Source organism: Leptopilina boulardi, unplaced genomic scaffold (genome assembly GCF_019393585.1).
Source record: "Leptopilina boulardi isolate dan_hultmark-lab unplaced genomic scaffold, ZJU_Lbou_2.1 LbouV2_58, whole genome shotgun sequence".
Taxonomy (NCBI): Eukaryota; Metazoa; Arthropoda; class Insecta; order Hymenoptera; family Figitidae; genus Leptopilina; species Leptopilina boulardi.
The window spans coordinates 785,375-806,525 of NW_026138003.1; the positions used below are offsets into that span (position 1 = coordinate 785,375).

The 21,151-nt window shown below is 28.0% G+C and overlaps 1 protein-coding gene across 2 annotated transcripts in view; it reads right to left on the minus strand.

The window, feature by feature from the left end:
• The window catches only part of LOC127290259 (beta-1-syntrophin), a 634,564-nt gene that overhangs the window by 186,174 nt on the left and 427,239 nt on the right, over positions 1–21,151 (minus strand). For both annotated transcript variants that reach the window (XM_051318733.1, XM_051318734.1), the window contains exon 3: positions 12,275–12,463. In XM_051318733.1, coding sequence (XP_051174690.1) covers positions 12,275–12,463 — 189 coding nt within the window. The remainder of the gene's footprint in view (positions 1–12,274; positions 12,464–21,151) is intronic.

A 21,151-nucleotide genomic window follows, 5' to 3' on the forward strand; every position in this document is an offset into this window, starting at 1 on the left:
TTCACCAGAGTATCAATATTTTCCCACAAGTTCGAGTGAAAAATCGCTTCAATAGCCAAACTGACTCTAAAATACAAAAGTCTTCACCGGATGACTTGCAAATGTAGCCAGTGAATATTTCATAACCCCTTATTTCGATATATTTGTTCAAAGAAAAATCTCGCGACTAGATTCATATACAAGATCCAAAGTCGATTTGCTTCAAAAATTCGCGTTCGCGAATTCTCACGAGAGGTTATATATACATATAAATATACGAGACATGAAATTCAAAGAACCCACGAGACATGCGCATACGAAAAACGATATTTGCGAGATGACTTTTAATGTCACGTGACACGAGAATAAGTAAGATGAATTTTCGAAATCTCTCTCTTTCCCTTTTCGATTTGAATTTACTTCGCACACTTTTACAACTCTCGTTAATCAGAAGGACGGCATGGATGCAATTATCCGACAGTAATTAACTTCGCAAACTGCAACTCGCGGGGTCTATGAGGCGGCGTCGTCGTCGTATATGGGAAAGGGAAAATGTTAGAAAGTTGGTAGTAGTGGAAATATAGGGGGTCTTTTCCAAAGGGGGGAAGAGAGAGAGAGAGTGAAACTAGATGTCAAGGAGGAAAGAAGAACGAGGGAAATGGTTAGGGGGGTATGGATAAGAGAGAAAGACGCAGGGTTATCCCCCTTATACAACTGGCTAGATAGACGGTTGTTACGGAGGTTTCCCAGGTTCGACCTGATAGAGCTGTTCTGGAATTATACGGGTTAGCCCTGAAAACCGGGCGACTGGCGCTGCTTTTGCACCGGAAACTAATTTAACTCTCGCATCCTCTTTCAGCCGTTTCCACCCTTCTTCGTAACACCATCTCCAACAGGAGTTTTCATTTTCATGCACTGCAATCGAAAAACATTTATAATCTCCTCTTCTCTTGGTTCCAAAATCGAACATATGTTTTCATATATCTGTTCAAGTGTAATAAGGGATATAATTTTAATAAAAAATGATAAATCTTTTTTATCTGCAAAATAATGATTCGAAAGAGAAAAAAATATTCACAGTAAAAAGAAAATTGTATTTTAAGATGAGTTTGAAATTTAGTACTTTTATTTATAGTAGGGGAGCCTAATGTGCGTCTAAAACAGCCCATCAGATTAGTAAAAAAAATCGATCGTCGGAAATATTGAAGAGCGTTAGATTAGAGTAAGGTGGGTTAATTACTAACTAAAAAATGTACATGTAAACAATTTGCCGATTTGAGCGTAACGTAAGGGAGTGGGAGGGTTACTTTGCAAAAAAAAACGTTGTCTTGACATTCAAATCTGATACAATTTGAAAGACAGCGATTTTTTTTGTTTACGAGGTTTACGCGATAGGGCGCCTTAAGACATCAAGAGGTTCTCAACAGAGGTGCAAAAGTCGTTTCTCCAAAATTGACTTTGATTGGTTGAATGCTGTTGAGAAAGACCAGACGTGTGATATATGATTTAGTATTAAGAGCTAGATATCCAGAAAGGTTGCGCTTCAAACAATTTGTGCAAAGGTTGTGTTTAAGCCGCTTTCAAACCTGAGATCCGAGCCGCAGCTCTTTGGCAAAGGCATTAAGAAATGGTTTTGATTTTGGAAGGAGAAACGCGGTTTTTCAAATTATGAGAAAGTGAATTGTAAACCTTCAAAACAAGGAACTGTTTGAAAAGTTTATAATGTTTTATATTAAAAAATACTGTAAAAAATAATTTTTAATAAAAAACAAAAGTATTAGCAAAAACAACTAACTCCAAAAGTGTTTACGGACACAAAGAATATGAAGATTATTATTGTAATAATAAAATAGTTGTCTGAAAAATGATATTTACACCAACCTAAAAATTAGGAACAACATTGCCGATATAAAACAGTCATTAACGATCAGCATTTTGCACAGTAAATAAATAAATGAATGTTAATGTTAATTTTAAGAACATTAATTAATAATAAATGTAAAGCTCATTTATATGTCTTGATATTATATACGCATCCTGCAATGGAATTTAGATTGAGAACCTCTTGTCGCCTTTAGGTGCCATAGGGCTTGTATCATGACGCTGAAGTTACCAACGTTGATTCGACGAATCGACGAACGAATTTTTCGTTTTCAGATTAGTTTAAAGGCCAAGAACCAATTTTTTAAAATTGAAACTTCTTTATTTTGGTCCCGAATACATCTTTAAATACTAAAAATCCTCAATTAAGGCGGGGAAATCTTCAATCTTAGGAAAAAAAAAATTCTTTTCGTCGATTCAACGTTGGTAACTTCAGTGTCATTTGTATCTCGTAAACACCTCAGGTTGCGTCACTAACGTTAATCTTTTGAATTGGAGTATTTTTAGGATCCATGTAATTGTTTTTTTTTACAATTTTTGAAAATTTGTAGACGCTTCCCCCACCACTGATAGGAGAAACTTTATACTAATTTTGATTCATAAAATTGATGTATTTCTTTTTGCAATTATTGTCAGCGTTTTTTTTAAATTTATACTCATTTTCTGACGACCCATTGGATGTACCAACTCATTGGGCTTTTTATAAGATTCGCGGCTACATGTTTCGCAAGGTAAAGCTTGACGGACCGAAACTGAAAGGAGCTCAATAAACTTGGAAATGGACTTCACTCGACAGAAAGGTTTAGCAGTGAGAGAGAGAAAGAAAAAGAGAAGAGTTTTAACGGTACTGTACCGGCAAAAAATTGAAAGGGTCAAATGGAAAAGCAACGTGTTTTCAAAACGAACATACCGAAAGTAACCGGAAATTATTTTCACCTCTGACACTTGCATAAAAAAACAACCATTAAATAATCAATGATTTTTTTCAATAAATTATTAAAAAGGATTATCAATTATCATCAGATTATTATTAGATGTAAAATGTAACATTAAAACATTCAGTCTTAATATTCAACAAGAGGTTGGTAAAAGATTTGCGTAAGTCAATGTGGCTGTGTGGTCTGAGTGTAAGACTCGTGTTCTAAGGGTCTTGCGTTCGATCCCCCATGCGTGCGAGAGTTTTTTAAATTATTTTTAAGTATTTTATATAGGATTATAAAAAAGCATTTTTTTCAGATAAAAATGAATTTTATCAAAAAAAAGTTATTACATTAAAAAAAAAATGTAAAAAATTGAGCGAACGACGAAAGAAAAAAAAATGTTTTCCATTTTGAGTATACATTATAAAAATGTGACTCTTGTTTTCTAAAAAAAAAAATATTTGACATAAAATAAAATATTCTGAGATTGAAATAAATCATAGTATGGGAATTTCGTTGTGTTGCTGGGTGTGTTTAATACTTCATTAAAATTCAAGACTTTTTTTTTACTTTTGTGTATTGTGTATATGTATATAGTATATACAAAAGTGAGTGAAGAAAATATAGTTTTTATGTTTCATATTCACCCTCGTTCTTTTCACAATCAGCGTATACGTCGCGTTTCATTTCGTTGTGCCACGTGTGTAACTGAACGTTCAACCACAAATGATGTACGACTAGCAAGATTTTTGTAAACACAGATTTTTTATGTTTGCCTTTTTGACCAGGCCGGATAATTACACTACTTTTTCTTTTTTTTAATTTGACTTGTAAAAAACACATTCCTTTTTTTATTTTAATAATCCTCGTTATATTACGAGCTCTTGCAGAAGTGCACTTATTTTTTTTTAATTATTATAAGCAAATGCACGCGTTTCATTATTTTTACTCGTGAAAAAAAGATACACCGATATCCGATTATTGCTGAAAATGAATGCATATTTGCCCACGACTCGTGAACTGGAAACTTATATGCATGAATTCATAAGTAAGCAATGGAACTGGAAAAATGAATACGAACATTTTTTTTTTTATTTCTATTTATAGAGACACTTTTATTGAATATTACATATAATGGGAATTCTCCAAAATTGATGCCTATCATTTTCCAATTTTATAATTTAGAATTAAATTTTCATTTTAAAATAAATTAATGAAAAAAAATTTTTTTTTCCTTATCCAAACATACAAATTCTATACATATAAGTGGAAATGAATATTGTATTACAAAATATAAATTTAAATTAAATTCTACTTTTGTATTCTGTTTATATTTATTTCGAAAAACATCACGAGTGGTATATTACATAAAAAATACAGAGATTTTGCCGAGCGTTGTCTTCTATTATTATTATTATTATTATTATTATTATTATTATTATTATTATTATTATTATTATTATTATTATTATTATTATTATTATTATTATTTAATAGAATTGTCATTTAACAAAAAATGTATTGAAATAAATTTTTAATTCGACACTACAAAAATTCCGGCAATTTTAATGAAAGGAATATTTATAAGTTCCTAAAATTTCAAAATATTTGAGCTTTTTATATGGGTACTATTTTTAAGATATTTATAAAAATTACTCATGGTAATTATCCAGTTCTTTTTTTATTAATTTTCTTTCAATTTCTAAAGAAGTAATTATTAAATTATTAAAATTTAATTTTAATTAATTAATATAAATTAACTAATTAAAATTAAATAAAAATAGAATTCTCTAATTCTTTTTCAAAATTGAGAAATTTTTAATTTGCAATATTTAAATTATTGTTTAATTTAAGAGAAACGTAAAAAATAATTTTCTATCATAAAAAAAAGAATAGATATCCACATTACATTTTATAAAAAGCGATAATAAATTAAAAAGTAGAACGGATAAAATTTGCATCAAACGTAAAATTGTACATTTTCCTTTTGAAATTTAAATAGGAATGTTATGAGTATAAATATGTGTGTGTGTAATATTGGTGTGCTTAGCCAGACAAAAATTTCATTTGTTTATCACAATAAATAAAAAAAAAATAAAAAAATAGAGATTGGAAAAACATATTCCAGTGATCCTCAATTGAGAATGATCATTGAAACGTTAACTGCTACTTGAAAACAGAAGTGATTGAAACTGTGCACAACATATTGCATATGAAGTATGAACAATTTAATCGTTATTGATGGTATTGTTTGCAGTGATGTTCAATCAATTCTAGTGGCCTATTTGATTTTCAGGCAGAAATACAACAGGCATTTATATTGTATGTATAATTGTGATGCGACTGATATGCTAATGGTAAAGATTCCATTATCGTTAAGTTATTATGACCTGTGTTAATGACAACGTGTATATATATATACACATAACTAACAACCGTAATCACATTACAAAATATTATTGCTGTTATTTGTCATTATATTCTCCTATACTATTGTATATCTCAACTCTGCAACACATCACTTATATTTTTCTCTCTATAAAAATATTAACAACCCAAAAGAGATAGACTGAAAAAAATTTATTTGATTCAAAAAATCGATTACCTGACTAATATATCAAATAAACATTTATTTGTATTAAATAATTATTATTTGAGTCAATTAAATGGTAATTGTTTCAAATACGGAAATTATTCGTGCAAATACAATTTATTTAATTCAAATAAAAATTATTTGGTAGGTCTCAGAGCCAAATAAATATTTAACTTGCGCTAAATAAAATTTTATTTACATATTCAATAGTACCTAATTTTAAGGGTGACGACTAAATTTTTTTTGTAAAATAAACAATTCCATGTAATTGTTATTTAAAAACCAAAATATATCTCTAACCTTTGTCTGCAAATGATGTATATTTTCAACCGTAAGATGTCCCAGAAACACAGGCGATTTAAAAAATTTCGAACAAGTTTAAAAAATTCCAAATGAAAGCAAAATACTATTTATAAAAAAATTAATCGATCGCGATTTAAAAATTTTTCGAACACTCCCGAAACAAAAAATTTACTAAAATTACAAAAAAAGCACTCCCGTTTTACTTAAAATATGAAAACATAAAATAAAAAAAAATAAATATAATTAACACTGACTTTAAAATTACAAAATTTACACTCACATTGAGCACGTCTAAACAGGTCAAGATACGAATTGCAACTGTTTTAATATTATCTTAGGGATTTTCAATACACCTTGTGATCTTCGGCCCAAGATACCCTTGATATTTCAATATAAACATATACAGTTCGAGACGCAGGTATAATATAATTAATAATAAATTGATAATAAATAAAAATTTTTCTTTCCATGTATAACTGAAAAATTTCTAAATAATAACAAATGATTTATTATATGGGGCATTCCACGTGAAATTCTCATACAAAATTTGTTTTTACTGAAACATTTTTCGAAATCTTTTTGAAAAATGAAATATTTAAGTATTTTTTGATTTGATAAAAATTATGGAAGTCATATTTCAATTTTTCTGTAATATCATAAACGTTGTGAACTTCAGCATCGTGTTGGTCTAAATAAAAAGTAGTTTTTTTGTTTCATACAAATGTCAATCAAATATTTTGTTTGAAAAATGAAGAAAATTTCTCAATCTAAAAGAAAGAAGTCAAAATTATGACGCAAAAAAAATCCGTTAAATATATGTAAAGAAAAAAATGTTTTATTTACATTCTGAATGATACACATTTTAAAAAGGAAAATTACATTAAATATTGTAGGTTGAATGCTGTGATATTATCTGATACGAGAGTTAGTATCAGAAGTCACATTGTTGACTTAAAAAATATCACAAGTTATAAAGTAAACAAGAACCCCTTTGTATACACGTACGACTACTGCTTCGTTGAAAGAACTAAAAGCGAAGGTATGTAGGTTTGTTTACACGAACATGTGAACTTTGAATGTGAATACGTTCATATATGTACAAAGAAAGGAAAAGAGAGAGAAAGAGATACTCCCGAAAGATACAGCACGTCTCTGATTGCTTTCCTTACCTTTTCCCTCTTCTTGCCAACCCTATACTCTTCCCTATATATATATTTCTACCTCATCTTCTTTTACCTTTTTTACCCCCTTCTATGCTAACTCGGAACACTTTCTTTTTTCCTTTCTTTTCCATCATTCCCTCTTTCTTTTAAAGCGGCGCACTTTCTTTTTTTCTTATTTTTTTTTCTTGGTCCTCCATAGAAGACTCTCGGGATGGAGGATATGAAACGGAACGAAGACTCTTGTGAAACAACTATGCAATGGGTGAAGAAAGAAGAAGGAAGGAAACCCTTCAGGGAATTAAGGAAAGTCTATTCGTCTTTCATTAATTCAACTTCAAGACGAAATCCAGTTTAAAGTGCACTTTCCAATTCTTTTTTGACCAAATCAATTTTCTACTCTAGTCGCTTGTTTGATTATTTCCTTCTTTGTATATATATATATATATATATATATATACAAGAAAAGAAGAGTGACTGCGCTTAAAAGATTTATTTTATTTAAATGTAATCTTTTATTGTTAAATATTATTAGACCCGTAGTCGAAAATTATTTAATATAAAAGAAGTAAAAGTAAGTCGCATTCTCTCTAAATCTAAAATAGTAAAGATTTTAACTAATTTGACCCAATTTACGTCGGTGAAGTTAACATTATTATTATTTTTGATCTACAAAATTTTTTGCAACGTTTCTTGATCAATAATTATTAGGGGAGAGTTGCCAGTTGTGAGACACCGCCAGTTGTGAGACAGTCGATTTTTTTTAACGCGTAATATTAAAAAGCCTATTGCTTTATATAAAAACATTTCTTTTTATATGAGTCAACTTTTGCGTGTACACTGAAGCAGATATATATATTGCTTGTATTAAATGCCAACACCGTGTTGTGAGAATCGACTAAAATCTATTTTTTCAATATAAGCAAATTACTTTTTTTCTAAGTTAATTAATTAGTAAAGGTAAATATTATGCATTTTCACTTAGTACTTTCCTTATACTTTGTGATGCAATATTGCATTTTTCAAAATCTACGGTTGAAAAGAATTTTTTTTCGTTTTTAAAAATAGCGCCAATTTTCGGTTGTGAGGCCCAACATGTTACCAGTTGTGAGACGGTGGCGCCATCCATCTGGGATAGCCTATACTTTTTTTATATAGCTTAAAACGCTCAGTTCAGTTTTGTTCGTTGTGTTCTTTTGACAACACAGTATTTAAATATTGTTTTAATTTCTTTTCCCGTATTTTTGGGCATGTCAAATAAAAGAAAGTCAACCGAATTAGAAAAAGTCAATTTTAATGCTCTTATGCATATTTAATATAAATAAATAAAAAAAAATAAATAATAATATTATTTTGTATACAATGATATATATCATTAATATATTTAACTATTTATAATAAACATAACATTTTAAGCAAAAGTTTTTAAATTTTAACAACTTTTTATAAGTGTCTCACAACTGGACAATTTTTTTTTTTTTTGACAAAAAACATGTGCTCAAAAAGTTGATCATAAAATTTTTTGAGTTCTTCTAAATATTATACTTCCTCTGAATAAAAGTTGCGTATTTACTTTACTTTTCGAATGGTGTTTTTTTTTCAATTTCGTTTACCCATTTACAATTTATAAGTCAAAAACAAAACCCGTCTCATAACTGGCAACTCTCCCCTATTTGAAAAAATATTTGTAGGCAAAAAATTAGTTATTATTTTTTGAGTGGAAAATATTTTTTTTTTTGAATCGTCGATCGTAAATGTTGTAAACTTCACCGACGTCCCAATTTGTTTCCACTGTTCAAATATCAAGATTGAAAAAATTAAATAGAGGACCCACATTACAATCATAAATCTTGACCCAACGCATCTATTAGGTAAAGGATTACTGAATTTAATTAAAAAAGGAATATTCGATTATTATTTCACAAATATTAAATATTTAGAAACATTGCATTTTTATAAAAAATAAATAATCTTTGTTCATATTTAAATCATTCACTAAATACCTCTCCCCAACTTAGTTTATTTTATTAAGTTAAATTCAGGAATTAGATTAGGGAATAATTATAAGTTCCTATATTAGTAAAAACTAATAACCCAGAAGGAAATTGCAAATGGTAACCATTGGGCCATTATAGGACCAATGATGGTCTAATATTGCGCCAATTCTGCCAATATTGGGCCACTCTTTTGCCAATGGTAAATTTCCTACTGGGAATATTTAAAAATTTAAATTAAAAATTTAGGACATAACAATAGATAGTTTATAATCGTTATAAGACACAGAGAAAAATGGGATTGTGATGCAAACAATTTTTGGATTGTTGTCAGTAGATTTGTTGATATTACAATTCGGATTGTTGTCAATACAAATGTATGTTGTTTTAACAACAATACGAACTTTTTTGTTGTCAGTTTTGTTTAGTTTGCAATTCCGAACAGATGCAGAAGCAATCTATCTGTCTAATGGAACAATCTGAATTTGTTCAACTGAAAGGTTAAAAATACAAAAATACATAATGTATATTAAATATTATTTAACAACAAATTTCAACTCAAAATAATTTTTTTGTTTCAGGTCAAAGAATTTGATTCAGAAGCTGCATGTTCCACAGATTTTAATGCAATTGAAACTGGTTATATGACCTACGGAAATGTGCTATCGATTATTTTAGAAGACGAAGAAACTGAATAAATTTTATTAGACGGATTAAAGCTTTGTTAATACAACAAATTGTGTTGCCGATTGAACAATTTAGTTTTGTTATTTCCACTGTTCCATAACAATTTTCTTTATTCATCAAACAGTTCTGTTTGTTCACCGAACAATCCGAATAGTTTTAATAACAATCCCATTTTAAGATTTTTTTTGTCCCAAAAACAAATAGAACTGCTGGTTCTATATTGACAATTTGGAATTGTTGTGTGGACTTAATTTTTAGTAACCACAATAATTTTTTTTTCTCCGTGATAATATTTCATTTTTAAAAAGAAATCCAATGATGTGCATATTTTAATAGAAATTTGTAGAATTAATCGTGATTTTTCGTTTTAAAAAATTTTTTTCAATAAATTTGCAAATCCTCTTTATTTGATGATTGTTTTTTTATACATCAGAAGTTTTGAACGTTCAATTGAAGAAAAAATTTATTTATTTAAATTCAAATTTAATTATAAAATATTGCTTTCACTATGGGTAAGAATTCCTGAAGTGGCCCCCTAATATTTTTTGTGTAATAGAAAAAAGTGATACTCACATATTTTGGTAGTCCATGATGTCACTAAAAAACCCCTGAAACGATTTTTCAAAATTCGCATTTTTTTAAAAGTTATAAACAATTAAACTTTTTTGCAACGTTTTGGAAAAAATTCTGTATCTTGAAATTGGCCGAACCGATTTTAATAAAAATTGGTTTGGAGAAAGATTAAGATACGTACTTTTGATAAATAAATAAATTATGAATAAAAAGTATAATTTGTTTAAACAAATTATATTGTTAATTTTTAACTTTATAAATTAACAATGTTCTCAGTCGATTTTTCCAATTTTTTTTATAGAATCATAAAAAGGGGCTTTTCACGATTCCATGACAAAAATAAAAAAGTGGGATTCTCAAAAACTTTAGAAGATACAGAATTTTTAGTCTTAACGCGCGCGAGTTTTCTGAGCAGCTCACGCAAACGGCGCGGCATCTCCCGCGCGCCCCGCGCCAACCAAGACTCCATGAGAGTTCCCGATTATAATATTTTATTAACTCAATTAAACTAAACAGTTGTTTATATGTATTTTATTATTCATATCATTTTTGTTTTTTTTTAATAATTTTTATTATTTATAAAATTTCTGTTTATAATAAGTTTCTGATTATTTAATTTTAATGATAAATTTTCAACGTTTTTTAATTGTTTTGTTTATGTATCAATGAATAATAAAATATATTATTGCGAATCCGTGTTTTATTTTTCTAGACCGCATTGTTTAACGTTTGCTGTCAAAATTTTAACAAATTTCACGTTTATGCGCACTGAATGAAAATTTGCGCGTTTTCACGTGAAAACAAAAGAATCGCGACAATCGTCTGGTCATTCACCTAACATGATAATTTCGTTTTTAGATCATAGTATTTTCTTTACGTATACATAAATGTAAGTCCGTGTTTGTTGTTTCGATTAGTATTTTTCACGTTGTATATTAAAAATTTTACTTTTTCGCGTATGTGCTATAAAAACAAATCTTAAAATATGCCAAAAGCAAATACTTGCTGCAACCCGTTGAAAAAAACGAACATAAAGCAGTTTATAAAAATCTTGTGAAAGTGCCTAATTCGTGGAATTATAGATTTAAAAATTTAATAGGACAGTTCATTTGTTTTTCGTGCAAAGCAGCCATCAACACATTTAACAAAAACAATTAAAAAACGTTGAAAATTTATCATTAAAATTAAATAATCAGAAACTTATTATAAACAGAAATTTTATAAATAATAAAAATTATTAAATATAAACAAAAATGATATGAACAATAAAATACATATAAACAACTGTTTAGTTTAATTGAGTTAATAAAATATTATAATCGGGAACTCTCATGGAGTCTTGGTTGGCGCGGGGCGCGCGGGAGATGCCGCGCCGTTTGCGTGAGCTGCTCAGAAAACTCGCGCGCGTTAAGACTAAAAATTCTGTATCTTCTAAAGTTTTTGAGAATCCCACTTTTTTATTTTTGTCATGGAATCGTGAAAAGCCCCTTTTTATGATTCTATAAAAAAAATTGGAAAAATCGACTGAGAACATTGTTAATTTATAAAGTTAAAAATTAACAATATAATTTGTTTAAACAAATTATACTTTTTATTCATAATTTATTTATTTATCAAAAGTACGTATCTTAATCTTTCTCCAAACCAATTTTTATTAAAATCGGTTCGGCCAATTTCAAGATACAGAATTTTTTCCAAAACGTTGCAAAAAAGTTTAATTGTTTATAACTTTTAAAAAAATGCGAATTTTGAAAAATCGTTTCAGGGGTTTTTTAGTGACATCATGGACTACCAAAATATGTGGGTATCACTTTTTTCTATTACACAAAAAATATTAGGGGGCCACTTCAGGAATTCTTACCCCTATCTAAAAATAAATTAAAAATTTATTAAAAGTTTTATGTATTTTTTATATTTCATTGGTGCTTTATCTTTTTAATATCCAGTTTATTAAAAAAATTAAAATAAATATTAATCAAATTTCTTTATAATTTAATAAGATATTAAAAAAAAAAATTTACTCTAGTCAGATTTTCATTGTACTTGGATTAAATTATGCTTATCTTTTATCACAAAGGATGTCGTATAATAAAAATAAATTTTCTATAAATATGCATATTATATATACATATATATATATACATATAATACTTCTCGCATGAATGATTAGAAAAAAAGACTTACCGGGATCTGCTGAAGGGTGCGATCTCGTAAGTCGACACAGTTGTAGGGGAAGATAACGAGTGTCTGCTCTCGGAGGTGATTTTGGTGGTGGAGGGGTGGCACTTAGAAAACCGCGTTGTAATTCCCATCCCACTTCCTGTATGATCGAAGCTTTTCGGAAGTAGGGGGTCACTTCTCTTAAATATTTCACTGAAAACAAAAACATAGAGAGATACAAATTAAATTTTTTTCTGAAAATTATTTCGTCTCATGAATAACACATTATGTTTTTCCCATTTTCTAATAAACCACTACGTAACAAGACAAGCTATATAACAAATAGGTACGAGATAAAAGCAAAAAAAAAAATAAATAAATAAAAAGAAAATAGTTTATAAAATATATTTCTCTATACGTTTATTAAAAAATAAAAATATTTTTTTTCCATTTGAAATAGAAACAATTCTAAATTGAATTTCTTTTTAATTTTCCCTTACAATTAAAGCATATATATATATATAAAGGTTATATAGCCCTGAAAAGATAGATTTAATATTACACGTTGAATTGGATTACATTGCATCATAAATATAGTATAAAAATCAGCTTTTACAACGTTGAAAAAGCGTTTAATTAAAACCATTTGCGAGCAGAAGCGAAAATGGTGGATAAGTATAATAAGGATTACGAATAACGTGTTGATGAACGCAATATCTGCAATGCGGGGTAATTTCGAGAAAGATGCTTCACTACACCCCGGGTGTAGGTTCCTTCTATACTCTATGAGCTATACTAATGGCGAGACCCCGGCTGCTGCTTCTACTGCTGCTACAAAATGTTGTTATGTGTGATAATTTCCTTCACTAAAGTAATTTCGTTGCGCGCGAGCTTTTGAACTAATTCGTCGTGTGCGGATTATTATGTATCATCTCCAGGGATTTCCCACGACCATATATGGAAATGGCACTTTATAATTTCACATGGATTATATTGCCTCCCACTATCCCTTTCCTCTTCAACCCCAAGTTCTCTATACTCTGTTTTTATATCCTTGTATCCTATAATAAAATTACTCGTTCCAATTTTAATAACCCAACAATATTCAAATTTTCTCTACCTGTTTTATTAAATATTACATTGTACGCGTGTATATATATATATATATATATATATATATATATATATATTCACTGATAATATTCTACGTTATATTTAATATTCGATATCCAAGTACATAGCTATAAAATTACAACATTCTGCGTTAAAAGCTTTCATGAAACTTAATGCACACAAGTAGTGAATTTTCAATTTCACCCAAAAAAAAAAAATATTAAAGCAAATATTTCGTTGAATAATATTTTGTCTCTGGATGCATCAACTTTAAAGTATGCTGTTTGAAGAGCTTGGTAACTACATTACCCACGTCTACAAGTTTTGCATCGTATACATTTTTTAACAAAATTGCACAATTCACTTTGTCAAAAAGAGGATAACAGTGTTCTTCTGAAAAACAAAGGAAGAAATAATCACATAAACTGTTGTATATATATATATATATTGGAAGTATGAGAGATACTTAAAAGTTCTTTTTTAGCGTAGAAAAGCATGTCAGTGGAATTCGCAACATTTTCTTTTTTTATTACCAATAAAAAAAAACAAGAGGATCATTTAAGATTTTACAAAAAAATTACAAGAGAAAAAAGCATAATATATTGAACTAATACCTATAATACACGGAAAAAAAGAAAAAGTAACTTTTACTACTTTAAAAGTAAAATTGGACCTGTCCGAAGTTTCTGCGCATCTCTGGCAACTTTTACTCCAAAAATAGTAAAATTTACTTCAGAAATAGTAAAAATTACTACGGAAACAGTAAAATTTACTACAGAAATAGTCAATTTTACTATTTTTCGAGTAAAAGTTGCCAGAGATGCGCAGAAACTTCGAACAGGTCCAATTTTACTTTTAAAGTAGTAAAAGTTACTTTATTCGTTTTTCCATTTTTCTCCGTGTACTAACTTGTTAATTATAAATAACATATAATTGATTGAATCTGACCTTTTAAAATCAAATTTGATACCTTTATATTTTTGTTAGTTACGGTTCACGGTGATCTTGAACAAAATTAAATAAAAAGTTGCCACACTTGAAATTTCTTTCCAGATTCTTAAACTATATTGTTTCTAGATCATATAAAACCAAAAATGAAAATCCTATATCCATGGCTTTTTGAAAAAAAATTTTTTTTAAATTTAGTACTATAATCATGGATGGATGGTTTATTTAAACCATAATCATCATCTTTCACAATTACCAATCATCGAGAATAAAATATTTTGATGAAATTAACTATTACATTGTAATTGATTTTATAAACATTAATTATTGTTTATTAACAGTTCTTTTATTCGTAAACACACTTATTTGTTTATTTGCAAATACTTGTTTATTTATAAACAATCATTTATCTATAAATACATTTGTTATATTTACGAGTTTTCGGGGTCGCTGATTATGAATGTGGTATTAGATTTTCAAAACTCAAAGTGGTGGATCCAATATGGCGGAAATTTTTTAAAAACTGATTCCCCTTTTTTCAAAATCAGCCCTTATTTTTCGATTTTCACCCCTTCGCGTATTTTTTTTTTTTATTTTCATTGGAAATCTGAGGTTTTTTCCCATGAGCTATGTAAATATGAAAGTGGGACAACAATAATTCCAATGAAAATAAAAAAAAAAAAAAATTCCCGAAGGGGTGAAAATCGATAAATAAGGGTTGATTTTGAAAAAAAGTGGTCAAAAATTTTTTTTTTAATTTTGTATACATTTTTGAAAAGTACGTGAAAAATGCATTAAAATTCATTATAGATAAATTAAAATCCATTAACTTTTGTCATAGTTATACAGATTTGAAAATGATAATGTTACCTTTAACGTCAAAACTTCAACCCCCTCTACTTTTTACAAATATTTTTTTAATGAGTTTATATTTTAGGGATTTATTACTTTTATATAGGACAACAATTTACCAAAGAATGAAGCCAATCCCAGAACATTGACTTTTTGGGCTGGGGCGATTGAAAAAGAATCTCTCATAACTGAATTGACACGAAGCTGAAGTACGCAATTTATATAAACAATTTTTGAAGAAATAATTTTTTAAAATGAAAAATTCTATAATTTTTTGCCGAAAAAATATTTTTCTATAATTTGTTGATTAAGGGCATCTGGGAGAAAATAATGGTTCTGTAGATTTCTTCTCATTTGAAAAAAATAGAATATTTTAGGTTGTAATATTTTGGAAATAATAGAGGAAGGTACCCTGCCAGTGGCTCTTCTCGGAATTTTGCATAATTGTCAAAAAGGGGTTTCGTAAATTTCTTCTCATCTTTAAAGAATAAAGTATTTCGAGTTGGCATTTGGAGGAATAATAGAGGAAGGGTCACTGAGTTCATCACTCTTCTCCATTTTTGCAATAATATTGTGAGGAAATTATTTTATTAAAGATTTAAAGTGGAGTAATTTGGGGTAAGTTAGTTCAGCAGCGGCCACTAGCTAGAATTGGCGCCATCATTCAATGTCTGTCCCCACTTCTGTCAAAAATCCAACTTTTATAACCACGATTTTCAATACTTTTCAACAAAATTACTTGTAAAAATGGAGATGATTCTTAATCAGCGAGCCCTCATCTAATTAATTATTATTTAATTATTTCTTTAAAAATCGTTTATATAAACGTTGCGTACTTCAGCTTCGTGAATTACCTCCCTGAAGTTGGCTTCGACGCTCAGCGCCGAAAATTGTTTTTCGTAGAATCAAAAATTTTAAATTACTTTTTTTTAATTTTTAAATCCAAATAATACCTTGAAAAATACTTATTAAGACATTGTGTGAACCCTAAACCTTTTTAAAAAATGTTTTTATATTTTTGGCCTCATGAAAAATAATTTTCGACGCTGAGCGTCGACCCCAACTTCATGCAGGTCGTGAATTGACTACACTGAAAAAAAAAAATTATTTGATTCAAATACCGTTGTATTTGGTTATTTTCAAATAAATATTTACTTGAATCAAATATTTCTTATTTGAATCAAATAAATGGTATTTGCTGCAAATACTGAAATATTTGATTCAAATACCATTTATTTGATTCAAATAAGAAATATTTGATTCAAGTAAATATTTATTTGATAATGACCAAATACACCGGTATTTGAATCAAGTAAATATTTATTTGATAATGACCAAATACACCGGTATTTGAATCAAATAAATTTTTTTTCAGTGTAGGATTCTTGGTTACGCTGATTAGATTTAAAGTTACTATGGTTAATAGTCATTAATGCGAAGCAAATTTTTTTCAGTGCAGATTGTGGGGCTTCTATGAATGAAAAATTTTCAATAAAAAAGTGATTTTCGAAAAAAATAGACTTATGCTGTTTCTGTACTAATTGATTCAATTTCATAATGAATAAAAAAAACGTTACCCTTCTTCTCAAAAACATCAAATTACAGACGTAGATTATTTGAAAGCATATTGAAAACTATATTATACTCGCTTATAGATAAATTGGATGAGAGAGGGAGGGGGGGGGGGTATGAAGGTTCTAGAGATGCGCGTGATAGTTAAGATCTCGGGGAGGGTCGTTAAAGTCTAGCGGGAACGAGTTTCCGGAGGCCGTATGATTTTCACTGAAAACAGGCTACACGAGGTATGCGCATCCGGTACCTGGTGTATGGTGGATCCATCCGTGCGTTCGCGCGAATAGGTTGCGTCGTAAAAAAAAGTGTCGTAAAACGTGTTACCTCAGCGCTACGCGGAAATGGGACCTAATACCAAATCGATAGTAAATATTGATTGAAATCCCTCGCTTGAATATATATATATATATATGTATATATGCTACACAATCCGTAGACTTGATTTCTTTTATTATCGAAAAAGTAGGATACGCTCATTTAGCATACTTTTTTTATTCCAAACGTTCAAAATTTAGTATTCTTGGCAATGAAACGATGCCTTTTGCTCTTTTACTCACACTTTTTTTTAATGCTTTTTTACTTTATTTTTCCAACATTGGTCTGATTAAAAGCGTTCTATAAGAGAAGGGCAAAAAATTTGTCGCTGTAGCAGAAATGTCTTCTAACTACCTATGCGCCACAGAAATCTCCAAGCACATCCTCGCTTTCTCTTTAGTACAGCAAATCAATTTGCTACGTTTGCAAGTTTTCTTTGCTAACACACTCGACGCTCATTAGACACTTGGATACTCTATCGTGTATATTTTTTCCAAGTAGCCGAAAATAAAAAAAAAATTTTTTTTGAACTTATTTATTTATTTAATTACAATGTACGGGCTTACAAATAAAAAGTTAAAAATGCCCTTTAGTGCAAAAGCACTTAATATTATAAGAAGATATAATGAATGTAATCACAGAATGACGAAATCATGTAGGTGACTTATAGACTAATACAAAATTAATTTTCGTAGGTCGTTTGTGAATTTGCCTACACAGAAAAAACCTGAATTCAAATTGAGTATAGATTCTATACTCAATTTGATTCGCAACAAAAATGAAACTGGTTGTTTCATTTCGAGTTCTAAGGTAAAAGTATCAAAATGAAACAGGCAAGTTTCATTTTGAGAAAAAGAAAAATGGAAAAATATTGTGAAATAACGAATAATTTTGCACAAAAACATGAAATATAATAATTACAAAGAAGTAAATAACACGCTAGACTTAATATATTTGATTAAAAATTGCTTGTAATCGCGTAATAAAATAATAAAGGAAATATGTTTTTAGGTTAGAAAAATGAAAACATGTGTTTTGACAACAGGAACGGTACTGCCAACTTAAATAATAGCGGTAAATTTAAAAACTTATGAAATTAATTATTATCTACGTAAATAATAATAAATAATTTTTATTTAAAAACTTCTAAATATTCGTACTGGTCAAAATAATCTTTCTGGTGTTGTTGAAATATTAGAAACAATAATTGAAATACAAAATTACTCTGCTTATGATGCCAACTTAGAAATCTGAAATTCCAGCCAATATCATTTTGAATAACATGAAGTTTGTCCCATACTCATTTCGATACCCAAAAGAAAATGAGTTGCAACAAAAATGAGTCCAAGTTTTTTCTGTGTAAAGATATACCAAAGAAGTCCAACGCGTGACAGTACTCGTTACCTCTAGTACAAATTCTGTTAATAACACTGTTGTCTAAATAGTTAGATTTATAGAATTTAACTCTGAACAGTTTTTGATTTCTTAAAGCTTTTAAAGGAACAATAAAATTTATGCTTGACAATATCGATGGACAATCGATTAATCCGTTAATAATTTTGAACAATAATAGTAGGTCCAAAAAAATAATTCTGGAGTAGAATTTTGGAACCATTAGTATTTTTCTTAAATCTGTATAATCGTGACTGACAATGAGTATGTTGTAATATACACCAACTTGTCTTGCTGCAAAACGGAGAAATTTATTTTGTACACGCTATAGTTCGAGTCTAGTTTTAACAATTGGTACTCTTGGTATGGGACCCATATTGCTATTGCAAATTCTAATTTTGATCTGGCTAAAGCAAAAAATAATGACTTTAAGACCACTATGTTCTTAAAGTGACACGCATTTCTTTGGATTGAGCCAAACACTTATCTTTAAATTTTAAAAATGGCTACATAGAGACAAATTGGTATTAAAAGAAAACTTCGCCAGGAAATTATTTGAATTTTGAATGTTACCATCATGTAAACACAAAAATCGACATTGTATTTTCTTTGATAGATAAAGCGATAAAATTAACTGAAACAAAACACCATTTAGATAATATACAATTGGTTTTTAATACTTTTTACAAGCAAACGAATATCGAATTTTAAATCGAATTTTAAAATAAGTATATAAATAAGAGAATTGAGAGTTATGAAATTAAAACTAGACCAAAAGTCAAATTGGATTTTTCACGTCTTCTCTGTTTCTTATATAAATAAATTTTCATTTTTTTTAAATAAAATTGATGGAGCCCGTTCATATTTAAGGGATGATATTTCAAGAACCATAAAAGTCTTCAAGATGAATTTTTTTTTTTTTAAATTAAAGATGAAATGAAGAGGAATTTTATTAAAAAAGAAAAAATTTTCAAAAAAAGGGTCGAAATTGAAAAAAATGTAAGTAAAAATTTATTTTCACTTTTTTCTATTTAAATAATAAATTTTTATTTTCGTTTTATAATTTTCTGAAAGTACGTAATTTTATGTAAAAATTGGTGAATGATTCATCAAAATCGGTTAAGAATTGACCGAGATATAAAGGAATAAAGAAAATGCAGTATCAAAATTCAATGTCGTGTAACTCCTACAATTTTAGATATTTCGAAATTTTTTTTTTACTGATTGACAGCTCTTATATTAAGATATAATTTCATCAATTTTCATTAAAATCGGCGAACCATGATATTTCTGACGTGGAATCACCAATTAATTAATATTAATTAAATAAATATTTAGTTATTAATCTAAATATTTTATTTGTTAATTTAATAGTAAGTAATAAAAATTAGCAACAATCTTTTTACTAACTAAATAGTACTTTCAGCCAACTTACATTGTATATTTAACTTTTAACTTAATTTAAAGAGAAATGTTTCAAATTATCGTCTTTATATTATTCTACTTCTCCATTATTCTCTGGAAATATCTTTCACATTACTATAAATAAAAGTCCAGAGAATAATTTACTTTATTCAGCGCTGTGAAATAAAATGTAATTAAAATACCAATCAGGAAAGAAGCTTAAATTTAGAAAGGAAAACAAATTAACGGTGTGGCATTGATAAGATAATTTTAATTCAAATTAATTAAAGTGAATTGCAATTTATATCGTTGTAAAAATTCTAAGTAAAACGGATCAAAATAAAATTAAGAGTATGAGAGAAAAGAGAAAGTTGGAAAATAAATGTAATTAAATTAATATTAAATTGTTAATTTAATTGTGGAAAAGTCTAATATAGTAAAACGCGGTGCAAAATTGGAAAATATATTCTATATTAAATTATATATTCCAATTACATAAAAATTTTGAAAATTTAGTTTAACATTCAATTAAAATTCAGTTAGCTACATTTAATTTTAGAATTAAAAACAAAAATTAATTATAATATGAATAATAGAAAATATGATTCAATAACAAAAAAATTCATTTTTATTTTTATGATTTGTTACACTTAAGAATACATTTTTAAAATAAAAAAATTATAACAAAAGAAAGTTTTCAAATTTTCAAAACACAACAACAGACATTCTTACACAATGAACGAACAAAATTAACCTAACAAAAACTTTAACAATTGACTGTAATATAAATTTTACAAAAAATTTTTACGCTCCCAATAAAAGAAACTTTTTTAATTTTAACAAATATACTCAATCGTAACAGATTTTCTGTAAAAGTTTTACGTTACACAAGTTTTATATAAAGTGGTGAAATAAAAAAAAAATATTTTTTTTTTTGCAATCTCTTTGATATACGACAAATGTAATACAATGATGCGACAAAAAAAATTTTACATTTGATTTTTTGTTGAGGAAAAAAATTTTCACAAAAAAAAAAAAAAAAAAAAAAAATGCTGAAAGAGAAAAAGAGGCTAGTTTGTTGCAATTTATTCTGTATATAAATGAAAACGAATCTCCTCTTCCATTTGATTACTTGAAAAAAAAATTCACGGATATTCATTTCAAAAGCAGAAAAATTCGAATATGAGTACTAAAACAATTTCAGCGGATGTCAAAAAATTAAATACAACAAATAAAAACATTTTATCATGGTATATTTATTATTTTCACTTTTAATTTTTGTAGGCTGAATCCATTTCAAAACGT